This window comes from Natrix helvetica (genome assembly GCF_964273705.1).
Source record: "Natrix helvetica genome assembly, chromosome: Z".
NCBI lineage: Eukaryota > Metazoa > Chordata > Lepidosauria > Squamata > Natricidae > Natrix > Natrix helvetica.
This window is the reverse complement of record NC_138554.1, coordinates 106308088-106330912: the sequence shown is the minus strand read 5'-3', so window position 1 is coordinate 106330912 and position 22825 is coordinate 106308088. Positions and strand designations below refer to the sequence as shown.

The window sequence follows — 22825 nt, the reverse complement described above, 5'->3', positions numbered from 1 at the left end:
ATATCATTTACACAATGATGATCATGTACCCAGTTTGGGTAATGAACCGTCTGCAAGAAAACAACCTGACTCAGAGAGCAACAACTGCAAAGCACAGCTGCTTCAATATGATCAAGGGAAAGGCTAGCCACATACGTCTAAGAGCCATTAATCACATTTTTGCTCTTTGAATCACACACTCCTACTTGACGATGAAAAGGAGGTCAATGGAGCTTATTACTTCCTTTTCTGAGGTTGAATTGGACATAGACATCATCAGGGGGAAAAGCCCACCTGTCTCATTTCAAGTACTGAACATTTTAGTCATGCTTTGAAAGGATCCGAAACGAGCTTTTTCAGGAAAGGAAGGGAAAACTTTGGAAAGCCCAGTTTTGCTGACCTACATTTTATAATCAAATACTGTATTTTAGCCACCTAATGAGAAGAAAGGACTCACGGGAGAAGAGCTTAATGCTGGGAAAGATTGAGGGCAAAAGAAGAAGGGGACGACAGAGAATGAGGTGGCTGGATGGAGTCACCAAAGCAGTAGGTGTGAGCTTAAGTAGACTCCAGAGCATAGTGGAGAACAGGAAGGCTTGGAGGAACATTGTCCATGGGATTTGTGATGGATCGGACACAACTATCAACAGCAGTTTACAATCAGAGGTTGGTTGCTACTGGTTCGCACTGGTTCGGGCAAACTGGTAGTGGTATTTTGGCCTTGGTCACAGAACTGGCAGTGACCCAGGCTGGCCATGCCCCCAAACTGGTTCCATGGTTGCCGCTGCCATTGCTGGCATGATTTTTTAGTATTTTTTTCATGTTCTGCGCATGCACAGAACAATTTACAGTAAACTGCGCATGCGCTTGCAGCAAACGGTAGCAGGATGGATCGGCAGCGAAGGGTGTGCAAAGTGAACTGGCAGCAACCCTGGCAGCAACCCACCCCTATTTACAATGTCCTAGAACAGGGGTGTCCAAACTTGGGAACTTTAAGACTTGTGGACTTCAACTCCCAGAATTCCCCAGCCAGCCATGCTGGCTGGGGAATTCTGGGAGTTGAAGTCCACAAGTCTTAAAGTTCCCAAGTTTGGACACCCCTGTCCTAGAAGCTTTTGCTAAGTGTAAGACAGATGGTTGGTGTTATAGTTTAACAATTTTTGCAGCAGCAAGGGATTCCCAACTCTGTGGTAAGATGGGTGGAAAATTTAAAATAATAAGAGCAAAAATCCTTGCCACAGTTTTGTTTTGGCGTTTAAGATGCTGACATGGGATTATTCATTAAAGGAAATGAATATTTTCTTTAGAAAGAGAAGCTGGAGCAATTGTAAATGAATGAACTCTTTGGGGAATTTCGGGTCCTTGACAAATGCTCAAACCTGCATAACTCTAATCAGAAATGTATGAAAAATTAGTTCCACCTCAATTTTCATGGAAGTGTAAATAGTTTATATCCATATCTATTTCACACCTATGCAAACTGCCCACCCCACCCAAGCCACACAAATTGTACTTGCCAATCCTCAGTGTGATTGGGAATTTAAAGAAATGTGCAAAACGTCTATAATAAGGAAATACAAATGAAGAAATCAGGGTACAAAAATGCATCACATTAGATTTTTAAAAATGCTTATAAAAATCTGTATCTCGAGAAAATCTGTACAAAATGTATAGGCCTTAGAAAAAGTGTCAGAAAACACATGTAGGTTTTCATTTTTAAAAAATAAAAAGAATCAAATTATTTAACTGTAGCAGAAAAATATTTTCCGTTTCTGCTAAGCAAACTCTATGATTGTGAAAATCATGGAAGTTTCACCTATGGAATGAGGGAACCAGGCAAAACATTTCCTGCTTAAAAAAAAATGGGACTGAAGTCATATTTGCAAATAATACTGTAAATGGAGGCCATAAAGCTAGAAAGGCATCCAAGCTTGCAAATGAGTACAGAACTTTAATTATTTCAGTACATGGGCTATTAAAAATTCATGCTGCTTTACATTATGTTGACAAGTAAAATTAACTCAGTGTTAACAATGCCTTAATAAAGAAGGTTTATTTGCAAACATTCTAACATTGTGTAAAGAAATGAATTATTGAATAAACAATATATGTATAATTGGGGCACATGTATCATTTTGTGATACATTAACATAAGTGCCCTGTTAACCTATCCTCACAGGGATGTTAATTTTTTTGGTGAAAGATAGGGTGGGGTGGGAAAAGGACTTCGAGTGAAAGACCATAAAATTCCAAGAATAAAAAGAAAGTTCTTGTAGTGTTAAATATTACCTTTAAGAAGAATACTATGTTCTTGTGGAATTGGGTAGCAAAAAAAATAAAATCAGCTCAGAAGTTTATTTATTTTATAATGAAAAAAGGAGGCAGTTTTATGTAAAGTTCAATCAAAATGTGTTGATTCTCCCGCTGTCTTCCTAATTCTTCCTAATTAGAATTTCAGGAATCATTGCAAAAGATTTCAGTTCTTAGGGTGGTTTTAAGTTGCTTAGAAATGATTTATAGAATAGAAATGAATGATGAAACTTATAAAAATGAAAATGCTTATGTTTAAACCACTTATTCCAAAGAGAAAGAGAAGCAGATACTCATCTAATAATCATAATTATCATTTCTTTGGGGGTCTGATACAATATCATTCTCACTATTCTCATTCTCACTAGTCTGTTCATACAATTTAACAAAATTCATCTCCCAACTTACTACATTTATTGAGAGTGTTATATAACAGTTCCTAAAATTCATTTTCTTAATTACTATTTAGTGGATCATAACATGTAGCTATCACTAACCTCTTGATTCCTTCTTTCATATCCATTCATAGCAATCTAGGTGAGACAATTTATACTTTGACATATATATTTAGTTATTTCATGTTTCCATTACTTCCTCGCTTTGACGAATTTCTCTTACATTCCATGTAGCCATTTTTCATATTCCAGTTGTTGCAAAGAGGGCCCATAGCAGTGGTGGGTTTCAAATTTTTTTAGAACCTCTTCTGTAGGTGTGGCCTGCTTTGCGGGAGTGGCTTGCTGGCCATTTGACCAGGTGGGAGTGGCTTGCCAGCCATGTGACTGGGTGGGCGTGGCCATCTTGTAAAATGTGGTGAAACTCACTTAACAATGCTCTTGCTTGGCTCAGAAACTCTGACATTTCAAGCATGCAAGTCTTAAAGATGTCAAGTTACAAGAGCCTTGCACCCCTAACCCTTTAGGAAAATAACCCCAGTGGTGTTCAAACTTGACAGCTTTAAGACTTGTGGACTTCAACTCCCAGAATTCCTCCTCTCACTCTTCATCTTGATGATGTGCGGATGGGCAGGGGGAGGGAGCTGGAACCGGTTCTAAATGGCACTATAGATTTGTGGAACCTCTTCTATAGAAGAGGTTAGAACTGGCAGGAACCCACCCCTGGCCCATAGATATTGATCTCCATGATCAATCTTGGCTTTGATCTAATGAGGCTTTTGCAAAATAGTGTTCAGTAAGAATTTATGTGGACTGGTGGTTCCCAATGTGGGGCTCACGCCCCACAGGGGGGCAATTTGATTTTTAATGGGGGCAATTTGAACCTTGTTTAAACCATGTTAATGGTCTTTTAGGCTTCCTCCGTGTGAGTACTTTTTGATAAAGTAAGAATTATATGTCACAGGGGAGCATCAGGATTTTAAAGATTCTTAGGTGGGGAATGGCCAAAAAAAGGTTGGGAACCACTGGTATAGACAAAGTTACCTGCCCTGGACCTACTTGTCCTGCAGCTAGGACAAGCCTGGCCAGCTCTGTCAGATTTTATCAGCAGCACCACAAATGAAATCAAAGTCAATTCTATCATAAGTATGCTCATGCTATTCTATGCAAGCTTATCTCTAAAACAGAGACCCCCATATTTTTAATAAATATTATTGCATTCCAAATTATTAATGTATTAATAACTTTTATGTTGCTGTTGTAATAAGAGAGTTTAAAGAAAAGATTAATGTAGAGGTCAAATTCCTTTTGCCTTACTTTGATCCACAACAATATGATATAGGAATAACATATTCTTTTTGTCTTTCTTTCAAAAGTCAATCAGTAGTGGATTCAACATCAGCTTTGCAAAATATGCAAACAAATGAAATACCTGGACAAGGCACAGTACAAGCTTCTTCAAGTACAATTTTCTTATTGCCATCAACCATAGGTTCAATTTCCCCGCAATATTCTTCATCAACTTTTTTGCCAGTGTCATCACTAGATCCATCATAGACCACACAGAAAATATTTCTAGTTCTTGTCCCTTCTCCACACTGGGCATCCTGGAAAAGATGTTCACAAGAAGTCAGAATAAGGAGAGAGAAAAAACCTGAATAAAACACCACAAAAGGGCAATGGGATACTGGGCCATGCTTTGGAACCACAGCTAGTGCCAAAGTGCATACAATTTGTGCTTAAGTTGTGATAGTTAAAGACCTATATGGGGTTCCGGTTCCGGCGGCAGCGGCGACGGGCAGCTCTTTGCCCGCTCCGGCTCTCCGGTGGGCTTCCCCACTCCTTGGGGGGCACAGGACACCCCTCAGAGGGGTCCTGCCGGAGGGGCGGCATCGCGGGGAGCTCCTGCAGCGGCGGCGGCCGGCGGGAGGTCTCTCGCGCGCCCAAGGCACCGGGGAGCTAGATCGGAGGGCGCCTCGCGTTTCTGCGCCTCGCGCCTCGCTAAAGCCATCTGGAGAATGAAGCAATTGAAGGAAGCAGCTGCGGTGCGGTGAGGTTGCTTCTCTCTTCATGCCCTATTTTGCACGAAGAATTAGTCAGCTTTCCTTAAAATAACTTTCGGAGTATTCTGGAGGCGCGGCTGGAGGGAGGGGGGTTTCCCCCCCCCCTTGGACAAGCGGCGAGGAATAATTTTGCTCTCAGCCCCCGGGGAAGGAGGAGGGGGGAGAGCCAACGAATGAAGCCTCACCCAGGTTGAGATGATTTTCTTTTCAACTTAATTTCACTTTCTACTGTGATTTGAGGACTTTTGGAACTTTTAAAAACTTTGTTATGCCTCTGTGCCCAAAACTGGCAGGGCAAGATGGCACACTTCCGTTGTCTTTATGAATTGTGAAACCTGACTCCACCTTTAAAATTCAGGCTTCCGGTCTTTGTCTCCGTGTCTCCCAGAGGAATCTCTTGTGGATTGGTATTTTTTGAACTTTCTAGGGGAAACCTTTCATCTATTGCCAGACTTATTAGAGAGATTCTCTTCTGCCTGGTTCTTCTGCTCCCGGACCTCACCTGGCTACCCTTCTTTTCTAACTGTTTATCTTATATATGGACTGAACTTCTAATGTTATAAAGGATGGCATCCAAAAGACCACCTCCTGGGAAACCTGGCTTTGCCACGTCTGCTCCAACATCTGTAACATCCAGTCCAGCCACACAGTCAAAGATAACAGAACTGATGCAACCTAAGACTATAGAGATGGACTTTCAACAAATGCTTCAACAAATTTTACAGGGCCAGGAGGAAATCAAGAAACAGCTAAGGGAAATGAAAGATGAAATTAAAGAAAATCAAGCCCAAATTTATAAGAACTCACAGAGACTGGATCTTGTGGAAGGGGGGGTGGAGGAGGTGAGGGGGGGTGGTGGAAGCTGTGCAGAAAGGGAACAAAGATCTTGACATCCAACAGATGAAATTAGAATTTGAGAGAATGTCCTATTTTCTTAGATTTCAAAATGTTATAGAAGAAGATGGGGAAAATATAAGGGACATCATGACAAACATTCTGGCTGACTACACACACAAAGAAAAACAACAGATGGGGTGGGATATAGACCTGGTTTATAGAGTGAACTCAGCTTATGCTAGAACACACAATGTACCCAGGGAGGTTCACATTAAATTCCTTAGAAAAAGCACAAGAGATGAAATTCTGGGTGTACAAAGGGGGCAAGCATTGACATATCATGATATGGAGATAACCATTCTGAAGCAGATCCCTAAGAAGATTAGAGAAAAAAGAAAAAATTATTCGCAATTAGCGAATAAATTATACCAGAAAGGGGTGTGGTTTAGATGGTTGATGCCTGAAGGTATGCTGATATTCTGGGAGGAGACAAGAATTAGAATTAATTCACCCATAGAGGCGCAGGCCTTTATGGAAAAAAATAAAACATTCCTAGAGAAACCACCAGACACCACAACGGACACGCAGGACACGGGAGGGGCCAGAGCTCTGCCAGTGGAGGGAGATGGGGCAATAGCAAGAAGACTCAGATCACAAAAATAAACAAGAAAATCATATTATTATAAATTGACCGAAAGTGAAAATGGAATTATATTTGGATTTTATACTGTAATGTTTAATTTGATTGAATTTAATAATAGAACTAATATGCTGATTGTAATCAATTATATACTAATGCATTATATATAAATGTATACTATGGGTATGGAGGGAGGGGGGCCTCACACATTTTGCAACTGCCAAAATTTGTATACCTGTCCATTTACCCTTTTCCCTATAAATCTTGAAAAACCAATAAAATTTTATTACAAAAAAAAAAAAAAGACCTATATGTACTGTATAAATAAAATTTCCACTGAAAAGCCAAAATTGTTGCACAACACTTTAGGCTTAACAATTTAGGAAAAATGAAGTCACGCCTATTTCCTAACCATAGGAAAAATCAGGCCATGTATGTTTTAAATGTCCACATTTAATAAAAAGTTCTCATTTAAATAATAAATGAAACAAGTGTAGATAAGATAGAACAGCTCATTAGTTAATTGTTCTATAAAATCTTGTTTTTGTGTCCAGGCCAAAGTGTAAGGCTGTCTATAGAAGTATACAAATCAGCTTTTCCTAAATCTGCCGTTCTCCATAACCTCTAGATACCATGCACCACAAATATCTAAGGATGAAAACCTCCAGGTACTAGTTTTACCTCAACTTTACATTCTTCCCATGAACTGTACTGCCACCGATAACAAGGTTTTACTGGGCAAGGTTTGAACTGCTCCATTTGTGAAGGACAAGGTCTGCCATCACCTTGGAAAGGTTGAATAACAGTTCTCTTTCGTGTCATCCTTCCTTCAAAGCAGAGAAAAAGAGAGAGCATTTAGTACTGATATTGTACGTGTTTTAAGACATATCACTTCAGGCCATAAGTCCTTCTTTAGCTAGGAATGATGTTCTTCCCTGCACAGCTGGTGCATTTTAAGGAATAGCCCAGAAATACGGCCTGGATCAATCTTTCCCATTCACCAAACCTTCCGATGTATTAGATTCAACTCCCAGAACTCCAAGTAATTGGGTTAATTAAAGTCCAGCATAGTTTGAGGATACCAAGTAGGGAAGGCTGGCTAAAAAAATTGGAAAGTCGAAATTCTGTTATGTGTCAGGTGTGCCAGATGTTATGCACATATAAACCCCTACATCTATCCATCTTTTCTCCGCTCCCATTAGTGATCCAGAATCCTTTTTTTAAAATTTTCTTCCTTACTGGGACAAAATATACAGTGATAGGACAAATAGATGTATGTATTACAAGCATGTATATTTGTATATTTTTACTTGTTTTGTCTGCACAGAATAATTTGACATCTTCTTGACATGAATGCTATCAAATATCAAATACCACTAGCATAATAGGCATCTTGGGCAAATTTGGAGCAATAAAGAAATAATTGTTATATGGAATGCAGCTTTGACAGCCACTAACAGCAGAATTATCTGCCAATGCTGTAAATGAACCATGCGGCAATGTTATCACAGTTCCTATGATATCACAAATGAAATGAATCCCCTATTCAAAAGAAGAAAATAAGATTAACACCTATAATGCATTCTTGATTAAGTATCCATCCATCATTACACTTCCATTGTACAAGCAAACAAACAAAACCCAAGCAAAGTGCAATAATGGTTGATTCAGAAGCCAACTGATAACAGGAGACATCCCACTTGACTCCTGGCAGGGTTGGCTTCCCTTGAAAGAGTTGCTTCATAATCTGGGCTTCTCCTAAAATCACCAGTGCTGCTGGAAGAGCACAAAGGCTAGAAGGGCCTAGACACATCAGCTGCAACTTTACCCAGAACAGGAGGTACTAAGACTATGGCTTATATTCTTGTCTTCCAGTACTTCAATTACTAAAATTCACATAAATGAAGACCACTTAAACACAGCAGCTAACAAAGCACATCAGCTGCTTAGTGCAAGAATTGAAGTACAGTTACATAATACTATTGCAGGAATAGTGCTGCCTATTGGCTGTTTCCAACCGCAGTTCAAGGATGCTGATTGCTGCCTATATAGCATTGGACTGGGTATTTCAGAGACTCCTCATCGAAGTCAACTCTGTCCATCTAATCTGAATAAATAAAATTGCTGTTGTTCAGTCACTAAGTCGTATCCGACTCTTCGCGACCCATGGATCACAGTATTCAGGGGCCCCCTGTCTTTCACTGTGTCCCAGAGTTTGCTCAGATTCATGTACATGCACTGATCGCTTTATCTAAGCATCTCTTCCTCTGCAGTCCCTTTCTCCTTTTGCCTTCAACCTTTCCCAACATCAGGGACTTTTCCAGTGAGTCTTCTCTTCTAATTTGTTGAGATCTCCTGTTAAAAGTCCTCTCCTATTAGGAGGTGTAGTAGGAGGGAGCACTGAAACAGGCATGCATGATGGCAGAAGGTTGTTTTTGGCAAACATATTGGAAACACAAATACTGCCCACTTTTATGAACTTCCAGAGAGTAGTAAAAACATGACTTTTCACTAAGCCTTTGATAATTAGCTGAAGAAAGATTTGTGCCATTATTGTGTGCTATTACGTTTTTTTGTTTTTATTGCATTGTTCTATGTATTGAGCTTTGATTTTCTGCCCTCTAGAGCCTAAAGAGTCAGGCATTTAATAAAACTCATACATAATCAAAGGATTTTTTTTAAGCTTAACCTGCTGCGTGAATCCTCCTACTGGCATTCAGTAATATGCCAGCTAGACCTCTAGTTAGATCACTATGGCTTGCTAAGAAATTGAAGTAAAAATTCTGGCTTGGCATTATTAGTTCAGGTAGCTTTAAATTTCACCAATTTGAAAAAAAGATCAGTCAGGCTCTGGTTGAAAAGTAATCCTAGTTGCCATTTAGAATGGTGTGAGTAAGAAACTTAAGGGGGGAAAGCACCTATTCCATAAGTAGATCTAGTTTTTGTTAAAGAAGAATGGTGAGAAGTATTGCCCTGGCTTTGCATTTTTCTCCTTATATATAGTCCGTTCTTCATAATTAAGGCCTAAATCCAAATAGGAGAATACCTGGTCTCAATACCCTCAAATTTTTAGTATTTTCCTCAATATTCTAGCTTTTGTGAGCACAAAAGAGTTGCCTTTATAACATACATGTAAGCTACTTTGCAGGGGATGTGGTGGTTCAGTGGCTAAGATGCTGAGCCTGTTGATCAGCCTGTCAATCAGAGCCTGTTGATCAGGCAGTTTGGTGATTTGAATCCCCAGTACAGCATAATGGAGTGAGCTGCTGTTACTTGTCCAAGCTTCTGCCAACATAGCAGTTCAAAAGCACATAAAAATGCAAGTGGATAAATAGGAACCATCTTTGATGGGAAGGTAACAGCGTTCCATGTGCTTTCGGCATTTAGTCATGCCAACCACATAACCACGGAGACTTCTTCGGACAGCGCTGGCTCTTCGACTTTTGAATGGAGATGAGCACCACCCCCTAGAGCCAGGAACAACTAGCATGTATGTGCGAAGGGAACCTTTACCTTTAAGCTACTTTGCAGAAAGGAAACATAATACCATTAGGCAAAGTTTCTTCCAGCTTAAGGCAAGCTTTGTTTTCTCCAGTATATCATACAGCATTCTCAACCTTGATAACTTTAAGATGTATCGACTTCAACTCCCATAATCCTCAACCAGCAGTTATTTGAAGTTCATACATCTACAAATTGCCAAGATTGAGAAATGCTACATAGATATAGCTTCCTGTGGTCATCCCAAAGAAACATTGCCCCCATCTTCTGTCCTCAGAATCAGAACGGCAATTTGTTCAGCACAAATCTGGCAATATAGGAAGCTTATAGGAAAGCAAACCAAATCTGCCTCAATCTAGCAATCTTTCCACCAGAGCCTCCGTCCCTTCTTCTTTTTTTCTGATGACTGATAACTGGCCTCATTTATCCATCACCAGGAAGCTTCTAAACTAACCAGTTAGACCACAAGCCTGGGAGCATTCAGACCATGGAGACCAGTCTGACAGTTGACAGTTGACAGGACATTCCACCATGCAGGAGGTGTTCATATTCCAAGTTTTTTCCAGACCAAGCTAAAAAAGAGAGAAAAGGATATACCTATCAGTATGTCAGATGAAAAATTATCAACTCAACAGAAGCCAACACAGTTATAAATTAATAATCACAAAAGGAAAAATTGTACCAATTCGTATAAGGACCTAAATTCTCTTGTAGTTCTTTGATAAAATTAATTGGCTTTCTCTTACAATCTACAGCCTCCTACAGCCCGAATTCCATTTTATGGCCATCGTAGATTATTAGGATCAAACTGACCAAATTTGGTGGCAAAGTGTTCATTTTCAGTGGTGCGATTTTTTAAAAGTGGTATACTTAAAAAAAAAAAAAGCTAAAAGAGTTTGTTGAAAGGCAGCTCTGTACTGCCGTCCACATTCGTGACATCAGTATTATTTTCCTGGGGTCAATAATATCTTCAACAGCAAAATAATAATAATCCCCAATTAAATGTGATACTATATGCAAAAAAATCCTTCTTTCCCATTCCCATGTTCAAGGGATCAGTAATACAGTATAATCATTAGTGTGACTACTTGAATTTCTGAAACAAAGGGATATGGTCCTCTTTATGACCATATCATTTAGATACAAAAACTCTAGTTTCAAATGCCTTCATAATTTGAAGACTAACCATAATACAAAATATTTTTCATGAAAAAGTATGATTTGACAGAACACCAAAAAAAAGAGAGAGAGAGAACTGTCATTGTTCTAAATTTTGTTCTAAATTTTTGAAAATTTAAGAGGATTCTAGAACTACACTTTAAGAAACATTGTTCTATTATGTTCAGACAGTAGGTATTTTGTACACAAAAAATAGACTTCGTGATGTCTTGCTTACAACCGAAGAATAAATATCACGAAAGAATAGGAAGTTGAATATTAAAACAATGATCCTAAATTATAATGGGAAGTAAATAAAATGGCTCTATCCTACTTATTCTAGTAGTTGATGTAAACATTGCATTTTTTTTAATGGGAGGGAATGATTGTTCTGGTTTCCCACTTAATTAATTCCACCATTCCTTATAATTTCAGAACAGGCACTCATGCTTTTCAAATAGCCATGTTAAGAGGCATAAATTGAATCGTCTCATTAAATAAGCAATATAAAATAATACAACAGAAACCAATTGACAAATATTGTTTGGAGACATATGCTATTAGATTTTACGCCAAGCACAGCAATAAATCTCAGCTCTCCAGACATTCCACTTCAGGGGACTTGCTGACAGCAGAAAAGTTCACAGACACAACATGATTATGTGTGTATTCCTTTATTGCAAATCAGATAGAAGCCATATATACACAAATGATCTGTCTCTTGCAGAAATGCAGAAATTGAGCCCTATATTTTGCTTCATGGTTGAATTCCAGGCCTTTCCCTTTTGCATCTTTGAGGCTGTGGGAAATTGTACTGTTCTCATTCCAGCCTTGATTGAAAGCAACCTGCTCAATAGTTGTATAATGATTATTTCACCCAAGACTTCTACTTAATGTCCTAACCAGCTTCATCCACATTTCTGTACAAACTCCTTACACTCTAATTACAAATTAACACTTTCCATAGAAATTATTAGAACTCCAAAATATTTTTTCTGTTGAGACTTTATAATAGATTTACTGTATTTGCAAGATGCACAAATTGGTCCAACTGAGTACATATTTTTTATAATGAACAACACAAATTTGCCTCCTTGCATCAAACAGAAAACAGCCTGGTCAGTTTCAGCACAGCCTGATTTTTGTGCAGGCATTTTTTTTCAAATTTATAAAAAGGCCAAACAATTTACAATTGGGAAAATAACACCCCTAAAAACAGAGACAGGGAGAGAGATAAAGAGAAATAGACCACTTTGGCAGAAGATCAAATAGTTACAAAAGAATCACTCCAAATTAGGACAATGATGGCTATTCCAATTAAGATTTATTTAATTTATTCACCTTGATGGCTTATTGTTCCCAAACAATTATTTCAGTAGAGGGGAGGGGGAATAGCATACCTTAGTGATCACTCACTTAAGCAAAAAGAGGGAATTAAATAACCAAAATCAAAAGCTCATTTACAGGGTACACAGCAGTCCCTGAATAGCTTTGAGAAGCATCTGTCACAAGATTGATCAGACACACTGAAGAGAAAGCTTTATAGATGATGGTTTTCAACCACAAAACAAGGAAAACATTCACCTACCTTGTCACAGTATAACAAGTCAACTGACTTCCCATCGCTGCGAACACAATCAAGCATTCTTGTTTTGATCCCAATGCCACAAACAGCTTTCTCACTTAGCTGGCATGTGCTCCAGTCTTGAAAGGAAGGGAAGAAAAGAAGAATGGCAGCCAGTGAAAAAGATCTCATGTGTGTTGTACAATAAATTCAGTAACCTGCCCTCCTCCCTTGTTCATATTTTCCTTCATTTTCAAAAGATTCAATGACTTACAGTGAATTTCTTGTGTCAGCCTCCTAAGGACACAAGTGATGAGCATAGCAATGAAATTAATACACACTGAACCAGCCTCTCAAACAGGTAATTCTGGGCATACATCACCTTGTAAGAGTGCATAAAGTAGTAGTCAAATCTAGAAGAGTACAACTTCAGAGCCCATTATAATTTTAATAGGAAAGATATAAAACACAGGGGAACTTTATCTACATTTGACTAATGTAGTTTTTAATTAAATTAGATCCAATTCAAATTTTGTTCTCTCTCCACTCCATGTCATCATCCTAGACACACCCTATTTCTCAGGGCTAAGCATACTTTTCTAAGCGCAACAAAGTTCTTAGTTGGAAAAAAGTTGGGAATCCCAGCCTTAGGCAATATCTGTTTTTGACTCTCGAGGATTAGACAAAGAAAATGGGGCGTAAGGTGTCCTATATTCTGATAGTGAACTTTGTTATCTGTCTGTGAATTCAGATCCAAAATAAAACTATCCAGATGCAAAAGGAAAGTTAGGAGAGTTTGGGAGAACTTCAGAATTTGTGGAAATAACCAACTAATCACATCAACTCTAGAGATAGTCTTTGATTTATGACCATTTGTTTAACAATGATTCAAAGCTAGAACACAATTCAGAAGACTGGCAAACTGGCTCACATTTATGACTTGTTTCGGTGTCTTGATCACAATTCCAAAAACAAAAAACTCTCCAGCAAAAACCGGGGAAGTTGAGAAACTGGGGAAGTTGAATTCATTCATGCTGTTTTTGATAGGTTGGACTGTTTTATCCCTTTGTGTAAAGACAGATGCAAAAAATGAGTTAAATAGTTCTGCTTTCTCCCTGTTGCTTGTTACCTTCTTGCCACTTTCTCCCAGCAATGGACCAATTGTTTTTGGAGGGAGTCCAAATAGCTTTATTGTAGAATGAATGAACTACTTACCAGACACAGAATAGTAAGGGGTTTTGGAAGTAGAGATGTAATGGAAAACTATCCGAATAGAAAATCAGGCTATAAAAAATGTTTGGGCTATTTGAAAAGAGAATGTGTCTGGTGAGCTACAATTCAGGTAGGACTCAATTTACAACAGCTCATTTAAAGTTACATCAGCAATGAAAAAAGTGACATGACCATTTTTTGTAGTTACGACCTTTGCAGCATCCCCATGATCATGTGATCAAAATTGGCAACCGGTTCATATTAATGACCGTTGCTGTGTCTAAAGGTCATCTGATCACCTTTTGCGATCTTCTGATAAGCAAAGTCAATGGAGAAGCCATTGGCTTCTCACCAATGAACCAACTTACCAATTGACAGATTCAGTTAGCAATGGAGGCTAGAGAGGTCATAAAATGGGACAAAACTCATTTAACGAATATCTCCCTTAGCAACAGAAACTTTGGGCTCAATTGTGGTCATAAATCGAGACTATCTATATTTTCTTTCAGGCTGCAATCTACAAGGATTTAATCAACACCAGTACCTGTCACATTGTAATCGTAGTGATAGCAGTTTTTGTTCAGATGACAAGGCTCTGTCTCCACCGTAGAAGGACAGGCCTTTCCTTCCTGAGGCAGCCTTAAGATCTTTGCTAAGCGTTCCCTCACACTGCTTCCATTACAGGGCTGAGAAAAGAAAACAAACATCCTTTTAATTTGATAAAACTTAATACGAATTATTGAAGGCAAAAGTATTTAAAAGAATTGGGCTCAAAATCCACACTCACTTAGGAATCGTATTAAGTGAATTAGAACTCATAATTATACCAGCCTGCAGTGCCTCTGCCAGTGAAAATGGAGCTCCATTTTAGCTGGCAGAGGGTTGCAGAAGGCTGTCGCAGCCCAAAACAGCTCTCCAGGGCTGCAGGTAGCCAAAAATGGTGCTTGGGAGCCTGTTTTCACTGGCAGAGTGCTTGGGCCACCACAGGTGCCCCTGACATGAGTGACATCACGCCACCCTGGCCATGCCCATCCCAGCCCCCGAGGTCAAACACAACTCTGATGTGACTCTCAATGAAATCAAGTTTGATACCCCTGGCCTAGAACATATATAACACTAAGAAGGTTACAGAATCAGGATTAACAACAGCACGCTAAAAGACTACAGTACTCACTTCTGGCTTAGCTGACCTTTTAGACTAATTACAGTTTAATGTAATGACCATCTAGTTTTTTTTTGTCAAAATTAAGTAGTTTTAAAACTGTAGAATATAGATTGAAAGTGAGAAGTCTTTGAAATATTACACAGGGGGGGAATTGAAGATCTATGTATACAGAAATATATCACATACATACAGTATATGCAACCTGAGATGGGAATACATTGCTAACAGTTTTTTTAGTGCCAAACTGTATTGCCAAGAATTACTCTTGGTTACTAACATTTCCAGCAATATCCAAGGGAACTAAAGGTGAGATAACCAACCTATAATTATTTCCTCCAATATTGTGGTAGAACAATTGAAAGAGCAATTACTCAAGATATACAGTCTCTAGCATCTTTAGTTTAAAAGGAACAGGAAGCAGGTCATGTGAAAAATCCCCTTATTTTCAGAGATGATAATCAAACACTAGATGGTTTGACTCTATGGCTGGATAAAAATGTAAGTTCTACATAGAAATATCTAGCTGGGTTACTGGTTTGGCATTTCAGAAGAAAGTATCTTGGTCAAATTTGATTTGGTTGGACAAAAGAACCCTTACTTTCTTAAAGTTCTTACCAAGGAACACTTAGACCATTGGCCCCACTCGGATATGACACAGTCTTCTGGACACGGTAGTATGCATTTTCTAGCACCCATTGGCATCTCTTCTTGATCACACAGATAGTCTTCCACAATGTCTGAAGGACCGTCCACAGTATTTTGCATGCATCTGGAAAGACAAAGCCCTTAGATGTAGTCGATGTAAGATTATGTAGCTGTAAATTAATTATGCAATATATTCAGATCCTTCCAATATAGAAAGGTCTGTGCTGAATTAAAGGGAAATAAAAATAAAAAAGCAACATGAATCTTAGTCTTAAATAGTGTTCTCCAGTTACATTATCTAGCATTCCCCAGGCAGAACATTGTGGAAACTTTGAAAGAGAGAAGAAAGAAGAAGATCAATCTAAAGGTTTTAGCAAACAACTTTTTCACGAAGAAGATTCCAGAAGCAGAAAGTTAACAAGACATATAACATTCTCAACTTGCACACTTAGAATTTCTCCCGAATCACTCAAATAGATGAAGGCACTCTAATTAGGAAAGAGTGTTAAACTAGTTTGAAAACTATAACCAAACTTGATTATAACAAATTCTGTGTCTGTTTTAATTAGTTAATTACACAATGCATAGGCTGCTTGACTTCCAATGACTCTAGAAGAGTCATTAAAAGTAAAAAAATAAATAAATAAACTAAAACTAAAAAAGAATTAATGGACAGCACACAAGACAACAACAGGGAAAAAATTCACACAGCCTAGGGCCAGGGAGAACAGCTACATTTTCAATAGCATCCTGAATACTATTAGATGGGAGAAACTGGACCTCTTGAGGTGATATGCCAGAAGGGAGGTCCCACTATGGACACTCTTCCTGGGTTCCACAGGATGATGGAACTTAATTGATGGAATGCAAAGTGTGTCAACTTTGCCCAATCACACTGGATGGGTGCAGCTAGGCAGTTGCTCAAATTACAGGGCTTTATGCCATGAATGGCTTTATAGGTGGTTTATAGTATATTGAATTATACTGGAAGCCACCTGGTAACCAGTGCAGCTGGCAGTACAATGGGCATAGCAAGGTGTGCTCAACACTGCCTGCAACACTGCATGCTGGACCAGCTGTAGCTTCCAAGTAGCCTCCAAGGGGCAGCCCTATATAGAACACATTACTTTAATCTGTTTGTGAAGTGGGGAATGTCCTTGTCCGGGAAAGAGCATATTTGGCCTTTGAGGTCTATGTCTGTTTTTAGCCTAATTTTTCAGACAAAGCAATTGTCTGTATGTTTAAATACCACTGATCAAAAGATTTTGATTTTAACATTTATATAGAAAAATCTGGAAGAAATTAAGATTTGGGACACTTATGCATGCCCCTTACAGACCTCTTAGCAATGGGATAAAGTCAACAGTAGACAGTCTAAGGTTAAAGTTATGGGGGTTTGGGGATGAAACCACAGAGTCAGGTATTGCATTCCAGGCATTGACCACTTTGCTGCTGAAGTTATATTTTCTGCAATCAAGTTTGGAGCAGTTTGCGTTAAGTTTGTATCTGTTGTGAGCTTGTATCTTGTTGCGGTTGAAGCCGAAGTAGTCATTGACAGGTAGGACATTGAGAGAATGAGGATTATCCACAATGTCATATCTACCCAGTTCGTATTTGGTGTTCTGATATTTTTTTCCAATGTGTAAAACAGAGCATTTGTTGGGTGAAATTTGGAGTTGCCAATTGTTTGCCCATTCTGACACATAGTCAAGGCCTCTTTGTAGGGCAATAACATTGTCAGTGGTATTGAATAGTTTTACATCATCAGTGAAGAGAACGCAGTTGCTTATGATATGGTCGCAAAGGTCATTTATGTAAAGTATAAAGAGTATGGGTCCTAATACGCTGCCTTGGGAGACACCGCTGTTAACAGGTACAGCATTTAATAGAGTGCCCCCTATTTTGACAACTTGCTGCCTGTTTGACAGGAATGTAGTTATCCACTTGTTCAGGGATCTGGAAAGGCCATACGATTCTAGTTTTAGAAATAGTTTGTCCTGTACCACTGGATCAAAGGCTTTACAGAAGTCTATGTAAATTGCATGTATTGCTTTACCCCGGTCGAGATGTGTAGTCCATTTGTTTTTGCAGTGTAGAAATTGCAGATTACAGGAAAACTTTTTTTCCCAAAACCAAATTGTTTGTTAGAGAGTAGGTTGTTTGTCTCTAAGTGGAGGGTAATGGATTGGTTTATGATTGATTCCTTGACTTTGCAGGTGATGCAACATAAAGAAATTGGTCTGTAATTTTCAACTAGGCTGGGGTCACCCTTTCTGAAGATAGGGATGACCTATCTTCGAAAAAATATACATCCACATCCAGCACCACCAGAATTGTAATTTATAGGAATGTAATATCAGGAAATGGTCAAGGAAATTAAAGGCTGATTCTATGTCATTTCAATCCGTCAGTCAATTTAGACACAGGAATATGGAAAGGCTCATAGCTACAGTATTTCTGTTTTGCATAGAAGAAGATGCCATGAAGCATTCATTGGATTTGAGTTAATCAAAGGTTTTCTAAATGGTGACATAGCTTCAAAGAGAACCTTACCTGATGAGCCTGATTGTAGTGGAAGTCCATAAAAATTCTCTGAAAGCTTTCTTATTATGGCATAGGCTTAACAAACCATTATTTAAATAAGCATGCCAAACCTTTCAGGTGGAAGTTCCTCTTCCCTCCAAAGTGATAAATCTAATAAAAGTTTAACTTGCCTCACTTTTCTGGTTTGCACACCCACTCCACAATTCTCCTTTAAGTCCACATTAGTCACTTTGCAGACACTCCAGGGTTCAGTGACTCCTATATACTGACCACAGTCACTATGGCAAGGGACCACTTCGTAAACCTGGAACGCAGAGACGGAATAATCAGCTTGCTTCCTGTAGGGAAGGATAACTGGCAGAAGGGAACTGGAACAATATTGTAACTATCATTTATTCAAAGTTAAGAGGCATGCATAGCAACATTAGCAAGCAAGCATAGGTGTGCATGGCAATCCAACAATGCTTAGATTTGTTGATTGGGTTACAGATGGGAAGAATTTCAAGGCATTCACTCTTTCTGTTTCTGAATTCATTTCACTTTTATGAAATCAGTTTCTTACCTTTCCTACAACCTTTCTCAACTCTGTGTTTCCTAAATGCATTAACCCGCTTCTTTTAGGTGCATCAAGTGAGCCATCAAGTTGAACAATACAGCAGCAAGGTTTCAATATCTTTTGTTCTTTTTTCACCCCGTACAGTTAAAGGAACAGGAAATCTACGGGAATCACACAATTGCCAGCAAGATGATGTAGAATAAACTGTGATCTTGGCTCCTGTTATTTCCTCTTGGATGTTAGAAGCTCACAGTCTCACATTTATTTAGTATTCGTTTATTATTCCACTTTTAGTTGCTCAATTCTACTTTGCTTCAGCAACATCTGCATTTACCTTCAGACACTTACAAAATCCATAAGATTTTTACTTGAATGAGAGCTTATTGTTCTTAGAAGAAATCTTGTTATTTAACTGATTGGTAAATGATTCTTCAACATCCTATTAAAAGTCATGTTGTGCCTTCTGCTGGTTGAACCACAATTTACTTGAATACATAAATCATTACTTATTCAAGTGGAGTTGAGTCCATTGGCTCACACACAAACCATAATTTGTAAGCCATAACACATTTAAAACTAACAAAATAAATTTGTCTTTTCACAATATAGGAATCCATTTTTTGTATTACATATTTGTTAAATTTATTAATTAATAATTATTTAAATTATTTAAATAATTAATTAAATGAAAAGTATAATAAGTATTTATTAAATAAATATTACCCATTGCCGAATAATATGAAGAAATCATCTGTTTTGACTTATAATATGGAATAGTAGGATAGATTAGAGGGATAGACACTATGTCTTCAGTGGTCTAAAACCCACTGAGATGAAGTTTTCATCATAACCATTCTGTTGGATACCATTATTCCTGCCACTAAATCATGAAGTGGGGATTTATATGTAACCTTGAACTGACTCAGTGTCATAACTACATTATATTTTCACATGGCCTTGGGATTCAACAAACTCTGATTTGGTATAGAGATTGCCGTTAAATTAGCTATTGACTAAATGGAAACAATAATGCGACCTGTTCCTCAAGATCTGATTGGATGTGACAGTCTGAATTGGGTGGCATTTTTATATCATTTTGCTTTGTTTACATCTCATCATTCAGATGAAATGCTTTACATCTCATCATTCAGATGAAATGTAATATACATGATGTTTTGCCACCATGACTAGTATTTTTAAACAGGTACAAGTGGGATATGTGGAATAAGAAATGGAGACCAGCTGCAAAGAGATGGAAAAATTCTTGGTTGTATACAAAGGGCCCAGTATGATGCAGATTTACCAACTTTCCGGGTCTTTCAGAACAGATAAATAATTGCACTTGTACTAAAAAGTGTTATCAGCAACTCCTTCTGGTCATTTCTGAGTGAAGATTCGGTGTGACTGAAGTCTCCTGATTAGATCATCTTGCTAAACAGGCATTTTGAAGTTTGAATCTTGTATACCAAAATTAGTCATATGAGTAGGAAGGACACATGGCCATTAGAGCAGAGGACTTCAAATTTGGAAACTTTAAGACTCGTGTATTTCAAATCCCAGAATTTCCCAGGCAGCATGGATGGTTGAGGAATTCTGGGAATTGAAATCCAAGAGTCTTAAAGTTGCCAAGTTTGGAGACCCTTGCATTATAGCCTTTGTCCAATGGGTTCCTCGTGGATCATCTTCATCTATCAAAGGCAGTTAATGACTAATAATAACAATGCAATCAATTTTTCATCCCGTTCTATGATTGCATCTTGCCCTGCCATTTCTGCTTAGCAAAAAAAGTGACTAACATAAAGCATTAAAAGCATTTTTAAATCAGCATTCAGCTAGACTCAAAGGAAAGTTAAAGCAAAAGACAAACGCTGCATACAGTAATTAAATCTGATCCAGAAGCATGCGTGATGGTTTTGCATCTGTTTCACAGCCTCTTACCTGAGCCTGGAACAGGTGTTGACGATGAGCGCAAGGGAATGAGCAAGGTAAATAAAAAGAATAGTTAGGAAGCAAAGCATATTCACAAAAACGCAGGTGCTTCAGACTGGTAAACTGATTCTCCTAACAAGGAATGGTTTTTGTAAATACAGAGAATTTTCAGAGAGTTTGCTTATGACATTTTATATTGAACTATGCTACTTTTCAAAGTACAGGTAGTCTTTGACTTATGATGTTTTACCCCATTTTACGGCCATTCTTGCCACAGTTGTTAATTGAAACACTGCAGAGGTTAAGTTAGTAACACAATTATTAAGTGAATCCGGCTTCTCCATTGACTTTACTTGTCAGAAGGTCACAAAAAGTGATCACATGACATCAGAACATTGCACCCATCATAAATATGATTGCCAATTGCCAAACATCTAAATTTTGATCACGCAAACATGGGGATAATGCAAATTACGAAAAATGGTCATGTGCCACTTTTTTTTCCAGTGCTGTTGTAACTTTGAACGGTCACTAAACGAACTCTAGGTTAAATCAAGGACTACTTGTATTGGGTGAAAAGTGACACAGGTAATACTGCTTTTCTGCCTACATCCTTTTTTAGCTTATTACATAATTAACTTTCAGTCAAGAGGTGCTCTCAAAGGCTAAGAACATTTCCAACTGGATTTTAACAGAGAGTAGGAATGCTTTTGGGGACTAAAATTTGCTATGCTCCATGAGATTGGGGGGGGGGCATTCAATAACAGAGGAGCACAGTATGTTACAGCTCCAAAAATACCCCCCCCCCCGCATATATGTTGGAAGCACATTTATTCCATAAATGTGTTTTGTAAAAGTTATCGGTTTGTTTCATATTCTGAAGACACACCCACATCTTCTTTTTTGAACCTGTTGCCTTGGATCTGGGTTAGACCCCATCTCACTTGGCTGTGCAATAATGGAAGCTGCTCTCTCAGCATCTTAGAGTGCCTCAGATTTGGAGAGTGAGGACAAACAAAAGTTAAGAAGGCAGCCCTGTGTAAAAGGGACAGAAATTCAACACATGGCTGTGGCTGCCATCTTCCCTTTTTTATCCTCCTTTATCCCTGATGGATAACCCTAAAGGCTGTTCTGCATCTATACAAACGATGGCTCTTTTATGACCTGGGGATTTCAACTCCCAGCACGACTGATTCAGGAATTCTGGGAGTTGAAGTCTATAGGTCATAAAGGGGGCCTAGTTCCCCACCTCTGGTCTATACTGTGAGAACAAAACCTGTGTGTCTGCCTCATTTGAAACAACATGGAATTGAGACTTGAAGCAAAACATTTTGAAACTTCTCTATTTATGGGATTCTTGGATATGTGATTTTTTTTAAAAAAAAAAGATGCCACGTTTCAGGACATAGAAAGGCATGAATAGCCTGATTTTAAAAAGCGTTGGGAGAGAGAGAGAGAAATCTGGATTGCTAATCTCACAAAACAGCAACGAACAGTTTTGGATCCCCTGAACTGCATTCAGAGGTTTCAGCTGATGCAGGTTGCATCGCTTCTTGGCCTTTTGGCTAAGATCAAGTATAGTATCCAGATCAATTCAAGGTATTGGTTCTGATCCCTCCTTGATTTATTAAGTAGCATGAATCCAGGTTACTTAATAAACTGTGCCTCATCCTTCTAGGACAAGACTGTCCCATTCGTGCAAGCAGAGGAGGCCTTCTGTGAATAATCTTCTCTTCCATAGCACTGGCCCTCCTGCCCCTGGGGTGATGTTTCTTTCCACCCTCTTACCATACTCCTGTCTGTCTGTAAGAGTCTGAAGAACTGGTACTGCCTGTTCGCCTGGGGTCCCAATGGGGGAATATCACACTGGAGGTGGCTTCTAGATTGATGGCAACCCCCCCACACCCCACCAACTTTCCCTTCCACCAGACACCCTACTTACATCGTTACCCATCTTTTAATTCATATTGCTGTACTTTCTTTATTTTAGGTTTCATTGTTTTATTATATTTATATTTTATCATTTTACGTTCTACTGTTATAAATTGGCCAAAACAGCCCCATGGTGAGATGGGCGGCAAATAAATTTAATAATAAATATATATATATATATTTTAAAAAATCCCATTTTCAGATTTTGATTAGAACTAGTTATAAATCTGCTTCTTGTCAGAAATTTAGCAGTAATAGTAAAAAAAAAATTCTATAAATGCTAAAAAAATAATAATCCTATGGCCATTATTGTATATTGCTTTGATTTTCACCACTTTACAATTAGAGTCACCTACTTTCTTGGGTTAAATAAGAAGCATGTTAGAAACATAAAAATT

At 38.4% G+C, this 22825-nt stretch overlaps 1 protein-coding gene across 7 annotated transcripts in view; it reads right to left on the bottom strand.

Annotated features, from left to right (window-relative positions):
* Window positions 1-22825, bottom strand: part of THSD7A (thrombospondin type 1 domain containing 7A) — a 342001-nt gene that overhangs the window by 16312 nt on the left and 302864 nt on the right. For all 7 annotated transcript variants that reach the window (XM_081970895.1, XM_081970893.1, XM_081970890.1 and 4 more), the window contains 7 exons: window positions 18181-18314; window positions 15437-15590; window positions 14201-14342; window positions 12469-12584; window positions 10177-10294; window positions 6903-7048; window positions 4114-4288 (listed from right to left, as the gene is read on the bottom strand). In XM_081970895.1, coding sequence (XP_081827021.1) covers window positions 4114-4288; window positions 6903-7048; window positions 10177-10294; window positions 12469-12584; window positions 14201-14342; window positions 15437-15590; window positions 18181-18314 — 985 coding nt within the window. The remainder of the gene's footprint in view (window positions 1-4113; window positions 4289-6902; window positions 7049-10176; window positions 10295-12468; window positions 12585-14200; window positions 14343-15436; window positions 15591-18180; window positions 18315-22825) is intronic.